This window comes from Larimichthys crocea, chromosome XXIV (genome assembly GCF_000972845.2).
Source record: "Larimichthys crocea isolate SSNF chromosome XXIV, L_crocea_2.0, whole genome shotgun sequence".
Lineage (NCBI taxonomy): Eukaryota > Metazoa > Chordata > Actinopteri > Sciaenidae > Larimichthys > Larimichthys crocea.
In genome coordinates this window covers 5,656,287-5,666,286 of record NC_040034.1, presented here as the reverse complement: position 1 = coordinate 5,666,286, position 10,000 = coordinate 5,656,287, and the positions used below count along the sequence as shown (strand labels likewise).

At 46.5% G+C, this 10,000-nt stretch overlaps 2 protein-coding genes across 2 annotated transcripts in view; both read left to right on the top strand.

The window, feature by feature from the left end:
* irf2bpl (interferon regulatory factor 2 binding protein-like) overlaps positions 1-293 on the top strand; it is a 4,011-nt gene extending 3,718 nt beyond the window's left edge. The window contains exon 1 of the mRNA XM_010753620.3: positions 1-293. This exon is cut by the window's left edge and continues 3,718 nt beyond it. The gene's annotated coding sequence lies outside the window, so the exon portion shown is untranslated.
* Positions 1-10,000, top strand: part of kiaa0586 (KIAA0586 ortholog) — a 26,762-nt gene that overhangs the window by 13,714 nt on the left and 3,048 nt on the right. Inside the window, exons 10-18 of the mRNA XM_027275066.1 lie at positions 5,773-5,941; positions 6,094-6,851; positions 6,956-7,028; positions 7,142-7,303; positions 7,387-7,594; positions 7,711-7,869; positions 7,948-8,243; positions 8,887-9,095; positions 9,176-9,300. Coding sequence (XP_027130867.1) covers positions 5,773-5,941; positions 6,094-6,851; positions 6,956-7,028; positions 7,142-7,303; positions 7,387-7,594; positions 7,711-7,869; positions 7,948-8,243; positions 8,887-9,095; positions 9,176-9,300 — 2,159 coding nt within the window. The remainder of the gene's footprint in view (positions 1-5,772; positions 5,942-6,093; positions 6,852-6,955; positions 7,029-7,141; positions 7,304-7,386; positions 7,595-7,710; positions 7,870-7,947; positions 8,244-8,886; positions 9,096-9,175; positions 9,301-10,000) is intronic.

Sequence of the window (10,000 nt, the reverse complement as noted above, 5' to 3'; positions counted from 1 at the left end):
ACAGCTCTTGTCATCAGTTTATAAACCATGTCTGTAAAAAGTCTTATTTTTTTATATGTTTTTTAAAATATGTGATTTTATTTTTGCATTTTGAAGGTGTGTAATTCATTTTTGTAAATTTTCTTTTTTTATTTAATTTTCTTACTGCAATAAAGTTTCTGATGTTTTCTTTTTTTACATTTCACACGTCATCTTTATGTTTTGTCCTGTAGATTGAAAACATTTGATCTTGTAACGTGCCTTGGAGCTGAGTCCGTTGTAATAAATTTCATTGGTATGAACCTTTTCACTAACGGTCATGAGACTTTTCTTTTCTGAACACATAGACGAAACTTTATTTTGAAATTCTTTTTGAGTAAGCCAGCTTTGGTTTCCAAAGTACGAAGAGAATGACAGTCACATGAAAAAGTTTCTAAAGTTTAAACTTCAACACAAAGAAACAAAATAAAGGAGAACTGCATTCTGAGTAAATATTGTGACCGTTATTTGCTTACCTGTGTACTGATACTGTTCACAGTAGTACTACTGACTGAGTGTTAGTACATTAATATTAAAGTAATAGAAGCATCAGTGTTTGCTTTCCATTTGTAGTATCGACCAATCACATTCAAGCAGGTAAAGGTAAAGGCGTGGAGAGCAATACAGGCAGAATATGTTGAATGTAATGCATTCTGGGAACTAATACAGTGTCAAGTTTACTGTAGTGACTGTAGTACAGTTTACTTTAGTAACTGTAGTACACTGTACTGTAGTGACTGTAGTAGTTTTTGCTGCATTGCAGATTTTTCTGTGCAATACACACCTGAACTGTGTGTGTGTGTGTGTGTGTGTGTGTGTGTGTGTGTGTGTGTGTGTGTGTGTGTGTGTGTGTGTGTGTGTGTGTGTGTGTAAATTAGCATGCACAAAGTGAGCTGCACTAAGCCAAGGGCACCTTAACAACACACAAACGATCAAGTGTGTGATTGTAGTCTCAGAAATGAACCTCGTAATCACAGCGGTTCACTCTGTCTGTCTGTCTGTCTGTCTGTCTGTCTGTCTTTCCGTCCGTCTGTCTGTCTGTCTATCTTTCCGTCCGTCTGTCTGTCTGTCTGTCTGTCTGTCTGTCTTTCCGTCCGTCTGTCTGTCTGTCTGTCCGTCCGTCCGTCCGTCCGTCTGTCTGTCTGTCTGTCCGTGCGGATGCTTCGTTGTCATGGTTACCTGCCTCATATATTCAGTGTGCTGGGGAGACAAAGAGATGTGTGATGTGTAGATCCACGCCGATGACATCATTATTTAGTTCAGAAAGAACAGCTGATCACATGACGTGTGATGAGCTCCAGAGGTCAGGTATCACTTTGCTTCCTCTCCTCTCACCTCCTTGTCTCTTCTCCTCATCTCCTCTTTTTGTCTCCTCTCCTCTCTGTGAATGGAGGTCTCTCTCTGCCATCATCCTCTCTACTCATTGTCACCATGGGAAACCAAGAAGGTGTTGCTTAGCAACAGCAGCAGAGACTGTCTGCAGCAGCTATGTGTGAAAGACAGAGCAGGTTATAGTGCAGGCCATTTTTACACACACACACACACAGCCACCCCAACACACACCGTAACACACACAGTAACACACACAGTAACACACAGAGACACCCCAACACACACCGTAACACACACAGTAACACACAGAGACACCCCAACACACACAGTAACACACACAGTAACACACAGAGACACCGTAACACACACAGTAACACACACAGACACCGTAACACACACCGTAACACACACCGTAACACACACAGACACCGTAACACACACCGTAACACACACAGACACCGTAACACACACCGTAACACACACAGCCACCCCAACACACACCGTAACACACACCGTAACACACACACACCGTAACACACACACACCGTAACACACACAGCCACCCCAACACACACCGTAACACACACAGTAACACACAGAGACACCGTAACACACACCGTAACACACACAGACATCGTAACACACAGCCACCCCAACACACACCGTAACACACACCGTAACACACACAACACACACAGCCCACCGTAACACCCCACACAGTAAACACACACACAGACCACCCGTAACCACACACCGTTAACACCCACACACCGTAACACACAGACACCCCACACACACATCCGGAACACACACCAGAACACACAGAGACACCCACAACCGTAACCATCACCGACACACACAGGACACCGTAAACACACACCCACAGACACCGGAACACCCACACCGGAACACAACCCCAGACACCCAGCACAGACCACCGTAACACACACTCGTAACCACGCACAAGCCCCACACACCAAACACACAACACACGGAACACCCCACACAGAAGTAACACAACAGAGGCACTTCCACCACACAGCACGTAACTCACAGTAACGCACACAAAGCGGTCCACACACTGCTACACAACCGGTGTAACACCCACACACACCGTAACACACACACCCAACCGTAACACAACACACAGCCACCCCAACACACACCGTAACCCACACACAGTAAACACACAGAGGGGACACCGTAACACACACCGTAACACACACAGAAGACTCGTAACCACACAGCCACCCCAACAACCACACCGTAACACACACCGTAACACACACAGTAACAAACACAGAGACACTAAACACACACCGTAACCATAACAAGCCACCCTAAAACACACTACAGTAACACACCACAGGACACACGTAACAACACACAGTAACCACACACAGACACCGTAACACACACAGTAACCACACAAGCCACCCCAAAACACACACAGTAAACACACAGACACCCCAACACACACAGACACACACAGACACCGTAACCAACACAGTAACACACACAGACACCCAAACACCCCACCAGACACCACACAGACACGTAACACACACAGTAAACACACACAGACACCCCAAACACACCCCGTAACACACACAGACCCACGTAACCACACACCGTAACACCCAACACGTAAACTACACAGTAACACAATACAGAACCACACACACATCACACATACACACACAGGTAACACACACACACAGTAATCCTACACAGTAACCACAACACCGACACCACTAACACACACAGTAAGTGTTGTTAGGATAATTACTGGTTAATTAGGGCGTGATCAGTGTCATGTTGTCTTTACTGTCATGTTCTTTAAACATACATGATATGAATCAGCACATTAAGTGATGCAACGTGCGACAGTCTTCTTCTTTAGGACAGCAGTCTTCATAGGACAGACGGTCTTCTTTAGGACAGACAGTCTTCACTTTTCTTCTTTAGGACAGACAGTCTTCTCTTTAGGACAGACAGTCTTCCTTAGACAGACGTTTCTTTAGGACGACAGTCTTCACTTTTTTCTTTGGCAGACGTCTTCTTCTTTAGACAGACAGTCTTCTTCTTAGGACAGACAGTCTTCACTTTTCTTCTTTAGGACAGACAGTCTTTCTTAGGACAGACGTCTTCTTTTTAGACGACAGTCTTCACTTTTCTTCTTTCGGACAGACAGTCCTAGACAGTCTTCTTCTTTAGGACGACAGTCTAGCTTATTAGGGAAGACAGTCTTATTTCCTTTTAGGGCTAACCCCAGACAGTCTTCTTTTTAGACAGACAGTTTCACTTTTCTTCTTTAGGACAGACAGTCTTCACTTTTCTTCTTTTCGGACAGACAGTCTTCTTCTAGGACGACAGGTTTCATTAGGAGACGGTCTTCTTTATCGGACAGCCACAGTCTTCACTTTCTTCTTTAGGACAGGACAGTCTCACTTTTTTAGGACGACAGTCTCACTTTTCTTCTTTAGGACAGACAGTTCTTCTTCTTTAGGACAGACAGTCTTCTTCTTAGGGACAGACAGTTCTTTTCTTCCACTTTTCCTTCTTTTTTGGCAGCCTAGTTTCTTCGTTAGACAGACAGTCTTCTTCTTCTAGGACACCTTGGGACAGTCTTCACTTTCTTCTTTAGGACAGGACAGTCTTCTTCTTTAGGACAGACAGTCTTCATTAGGACAGACGGTCTTCTTTAGGACAGACAGTCTTCACTTTTCTTCTTTAGGACAGACAGTCTTCTCTTTAGGCCGACAGCTCCTCTCACTTTTTCTTCTTTAGGAACAGACATACGTCTTCTTCTTTTAGGACAGACAGTCTTCACTTTCTTCTTTAGGACCAGACAGTCTTCACTTTTCTTCTTTAGGACAACAGTCTCACTTTCTTCTTTAGGAGAGACCGTCTTCTTCTTTGGACAGACAGTTCTTCTTTTAGGACAGACAGTCTTCACTTTTCTTCTTTAGACCAGACAGTCTTCTTCTTTAGGACAGACAGTCTTCACTTTTTCTTCTTAGGACAGACAGTCTCTTCTTTAGGCGACAGTATTCAGGACCGTCTCTTCTTTAGGACAGACAGTCTTCACTTTTCTTCTTTAGGACAGACAGTCTTCACTTTTCTTCTTTAGGACAGACGGTCTTCTTCTTTAGGACAGACGGTCTTCTTCTTTAGGACAGACAGTCTTCTTCTTAGGAACAGCGTCTTCTTCTTTTAGGAAGACGTCTTCTTCTTAGGACAGACAGTCTTCACTTTTCTTCTTTAGGACGACCCCCAGGCCCAGTCTTCTTCTTAGGACAGACGGTCTTCTTCTTTAGGACAGAGCGGTCTTCTTCATTTAGGACAGGACAGTCTTGCCAACTTTTTCTTCTTAGGACAAGACAGTCTTCTTCTTTTAGGACAGGACAGTCTTCAACTTTTCTTCTTTAGGACAGGACAGTTCTTTTCTTTAAGACAGACGTTCACTTTTCTTCTTTAGGGACAGACAGTCTTCTTTTTAGGACGACATCTTCTTTCTTCTTAGGACAGACCAGTCTTCTTCTTTAGGACACAGAGACAGTCTTCACTTTTCTTCTTTAGGACAGACAGTCTTCTTCTTTAGGACAGACAGTCTTCTTCTTTAGGACAGACAGTCTTCACTTTTCTTCTTTAGGACAGACAGTCTTCTTCTTTAGGACAGACAGTCTTCTTCTTTAGGACAGACAGTCTTCACTTTTCTTCTTTAGGACAGACAGTCTTCACTTTTCTTCTTTAGGACAGACGGTCTTCTTCTTTAGGACAGACAGTCTTCTCTTTAGGACAGACGGTCTTCTTCTTTAGGACAGACAGTCTTCTTCTTTAGGACAGACGGTCTTCTTCTTTAGGACAGACAGTCTTCTTCTTTAGGACAGACAGTCTTCACTTTTCTTCTTTAGGACAGACAGTCTTCTTCTTTAAGACAGACAGTCTTCACTTTTCTTCTTTAGGACAGACAGTCTTCTTCTTTAGGACAGACAGTCTTCACTTTTCTTCTTTAGACAAGCACCAGTCTTCTTCTTTAGGACAGACATCTTCACTTTTCTTCTTTAGGAACAGACAGTCTTCTTCTTTTAGGGGACAGACACAAGTCTTCACTTTTCTTCTTAGGGACAGACAGGTCTTCTTCTTTAGACGACAGTCTTCACTTTTCTTCTTTTAGGACAGACCAGGTCTCTCTTTAGGCAGACAGTCTTCTTCTTTAGGAACAGACAGTCTTCACTTTTCTTCTTTAGGAGACAGACGTATTCTCTTTAGGACAGACAGTCTATTCACTTTCTTCTTTTAGGACAGACAGGTTCTTATTCTTTTAAGACAGGACCCCACATCTTCAACTTTTCTTCTTTAGGACAGACAGTCTTCTTCTTTAGGACAGACAGTCTTCACTTTTCTTCTTTTATTCAGAGGTGACCTGTATTGCCGACGTGCTCCCTGTGTTTCCACGGCAACCCAGCCAGCTACAGGAAGTCACCTGCAGTCTTCGGTCGATCACAGTCAGGCAGCGGAAAGAAGAGCCAATGAGATGCTGAGGGAGATGAGACGTCTGAAGACAGAGATGAAGATGCTGCTGAAGGTGAGTTAGTCCAATGTGGTCCAGTGCGGTCCAGTGTCACCAGTACGGTCCAGTAGAGTATTACATCCAGTTTTTAGCACATTGATCAAGTCTTTGCATAATATAAAATAATTTAAGACCAGAGCTTCCTGTTTGTTGTGATTCTTCAACAGCCAGAAGACTCTCTGAAAACCACCAGACCTGCACGAGACCACCACCAAGAAAAACTGCTCCAGTCCCAACAGCCTGAACAGTCCCAACAGCCTGAACAGTCCCAGTCTCAACACTCCCAGCCTAAACAGTCCCAGCCTCAACAGTCCCAGCCTCAACAGTCCCAGCCTCAAAAGTCCCAGCCTAAACAGTCCCAGCCTCAACAGTCCCAGCCTCAACAGTCCCAGCCTCAACAGTCCCAACAGTCCCAGTCTCAACAGTCCCAGTCTCAACACTCCCAGCCTCAACAGTCCCAGCCTAAACAGTCCCAACAGTCCCAGTCTCAACAGTCCCAGTCTCAACAGTCTCAACAGTCACAGTCTCAACAGTCCCAGCCTCAACAGTCCCAGTCTCAACAGTCCCAGCCTGTACAGTCCGAGCCTCAACAGTCCCAACACTCCCAGTCTCAACAGTCCCAGTCCCAACACTCCCAGCCTCAACAGTCCCAGCCTAAACAGTCTCAACAGTCCCAGTCTCAACAGTCCCAGTCTCAACAGTCCCAGTCTCAACAGTCCCAGTCTCAACAGTCACAGCCTCAACAGTCCCAGCCTGTACAGGTCCGTAGGAGGTCTCTGGTTCCATCCATGTTGGAGGATGCAGGTCGAGTTCTCCATCAGGTTCAGAGACAGAAGAAGGTTCTGGAGGAGAACCTGGAGGCTCTGCTGAGAGCCCGAACAGGAGAGGTCCTCCACTGCCAGCTGGAGGCACTGGCTGCTAACAGGTAGCTAACTGATGGTTAGCAGTAACACACACCACAGAAGAAGAGCTGATGACATTAGACAGCACAGAAGAAGAGTGACATCATGTTCTGTGTTTCCTCTGCAGTGATTGGACGGAGGATGTCCGCATCAAGCAGACGGTGGACGCCTGGATTAACACTCTGACCAAAGACATCCAGGTGAGCTCAGGAGGGTTCACACACCTCCTGGAACACCTGGAGGACACCTGGAATCACTCCTGATTATATTCAGATTTATTTTACTCCTCCTTCACCTCCTCACTCCTCCTCAGGCTGAGAGCTCCTCTGATGCTGTGTCCAAACACTCGATGACATCACAGCAGAGGGCTGCTGGAAGCTCCTCCCCTGCAGGTAGGGGGAGGCCAGTGAGCGTGCTCAGAGGAACACGAAGTAAGCCTGCAACAGGGAGAGGACAGACGGCTGGACACAGACAGGTTAGACTTCTCTGAGCCTCTCATTCGATTGGCCTGATCAGTAACACAGGTGATCACTCACTACTGTGATGTCACTGCTGCAGGGGGCGGAGCATGACAGAGCCACAGGTAGACTGACAGACAGGGAGCAGGTGGAGGCGGGCGGAGAGTTGTACCTGAGCCGTCTGTACGGCAGAGCTCCATATGAAGGTCTAAGACGGACCCTGAAGAAGAGTCCATACCTGCGCTTCAGCTCACCTGCATCACCGCTTGGCAGGAAGCCCCGCCCCCGACTGGTGGAGAGCGTCAGAGGTCAGTAAACACCTTTCATGACATCACAACAGAAAACAGGAAACAGAACAAGCTAACAATTAGCTATGAGTCACAGGTGCTGCTCTCACTTCCTGTTTCCTGTCTGTCTCCATCAGGTGTGAAGGTGAAGTCCTGTAAGACTCAGACCAGTTTGGCTCCTCCCCTTACTCGGTCACCTGGACGATCTCAGCATCATGACATCATCAGCCCCTCCCCTGCTTACTTCACAGTGACCCCTGCAGAGAGTTACTCCGTTGCCATGGCGATCCCTCTGGGTCAGTTGATAAATGTGTTTGAACACTGAAGACTCCGTTACCCAGAAATCCCTCTGACAGACATTTACTCCCCCTCAGGTCGTCCCAGGATGGATTCTTCCAGGTGTGTCCCTGAGCGTCAGCAGGAAGTGACATCACCACCTACAGCTCCTCCAACATCTATTGTGGTTGCCATGGACCATGAGCTGCAATCACCTGTCAGGTCAGAGGTCAGAGGTCAGAGGTCACTGACAGGTGGGTTTGTGTCGAAGGTGGAGCAGCTGGATTCAGGTGAAGCTCCTCCTCCTCCTCCCGATGACATAATTGAGATGAAGAGTGGAGAGGAAGAGAACCTCTTTCCTGGAACGGACTTCCTGTCTGTCGCTGACGTCCAGGTAACTGTACTGTCCTGGTCTGTACTGGTCTGTACTTGTCTGTTCTAGTCTGTACTGCACTGATCTGCACTGGTCTGTTCTGGTCTGTACTGCACTGGTCTGTTCTGGTCTGTACTGTACTGGTCAGTATTGTCCTGGTCTGTTCTGGTCTGTACTGTACTGGTCTGTACTTGTCTGTACTGTACTGGTCTGTATTGTCCTGGTCTGTACTTGTCTGTTCTTGTCTGTACTGCACTGGTCTGTACTGGTCTGTACTTGTCTGTTCTAGTCTGTACTGTACTGGTCTGTACTTGTCTGTTCTGGTCTGTACTGCAATGGTCTGTACTGGTCTGTACTGTACTGGTCTGTACTTGTCTGTTCTTGTCTGTACTGCACTGGTCTGCACTGGTCTGTACTGTCTGTCCTGGTGTGCACTGGTCTGGTGTGCACTGGTCTGTTCTGGTCTGTATTGTCCTGGTCTGCACTGGTCTGTACTGTACTGGTCTGTATTGTCCTGGTCTGTTCTCGTCTGTACTGTCCTGGTCTGCACGGGTCTGCACTGGTCTGTTGTGGTCTGTACTGTACTGTACTGGTCTGTTGTGGTCTGTACTGTACTGGTCTGTACTGGTCTGTCCTCTGATCATTGATTGATCTTCTTCTTCAGCAGGAGGAGCAGAGCATTGTGGGTGAGGAGGCGGGTCTTGTGGGTGAGGAGGTGGTGCAGTTGGATGGAGGCCCGTCTCCCCCTCCGGTTCTGTATCAGGGTCCAGTCTTCCCTCCCCAGGCTCGCTCTGCCCTCCCTGCCCAGGATGAAGCCTCTGTCCTGGGCCTCGACCTGCAGAGAGACGCCCTGGAGACCCGGCTGGTGGAATGGTGAGAAACCGGACCGAGCTGGTCTGAACCAGACCGAGCTGGAGCCTGGTGCTGACAGCAGTTCTGTTTGTTGTGTTTAGGGTGGAGCAGCAGCTGATGTCCAGGATGATCTCAGAGATACACCGCCCCCCTCCATGTGACCCCGCCCAGAATGACTCCACAGACCAATCGGAGCTCAGCAAGCAGAGCCTCACCTCAGACATCGGTGAGATGACTGGCGTTACACACACGTTACACACACGTTATACACACGTTACACACACGTTACACACGTTATACACACGTTATACACACGTTATACACACGTTATACATACACGTTATACACACACGTTATACACACGTTACACACACGTTACACACACGTTACACACACGTTATACACATACGTTACACACATACGTTACACACACGTTATACACACGTTACACACACGTTATACACATACGTTACACACACGTTATACACACGTTACACACACGTTATATACACACGTTATATACACGTTACACACACGTTATACACATACGTTACATACACGTTATACACACGTTACACACACGTTATACACACGTTATACACACATTACACACACGTTACACACACACGTTATACACACACGTTATACACACGTTATGCACACGTTATACACACACGTTATACACACACGTTATACACACACGTTATACACACATGTTATACACACGTTATACACACACGTTACACATACGTTACACACACGTTATACACACGTTACACACACGTTACACACACGTTACACACACGTTATACACATACGTTATACACATACGTTATACACACGTTATACACACACACGTTATACACACGTTACACACGTTATACACACGTTATATACACACGTTATACACACACGTTACACACACG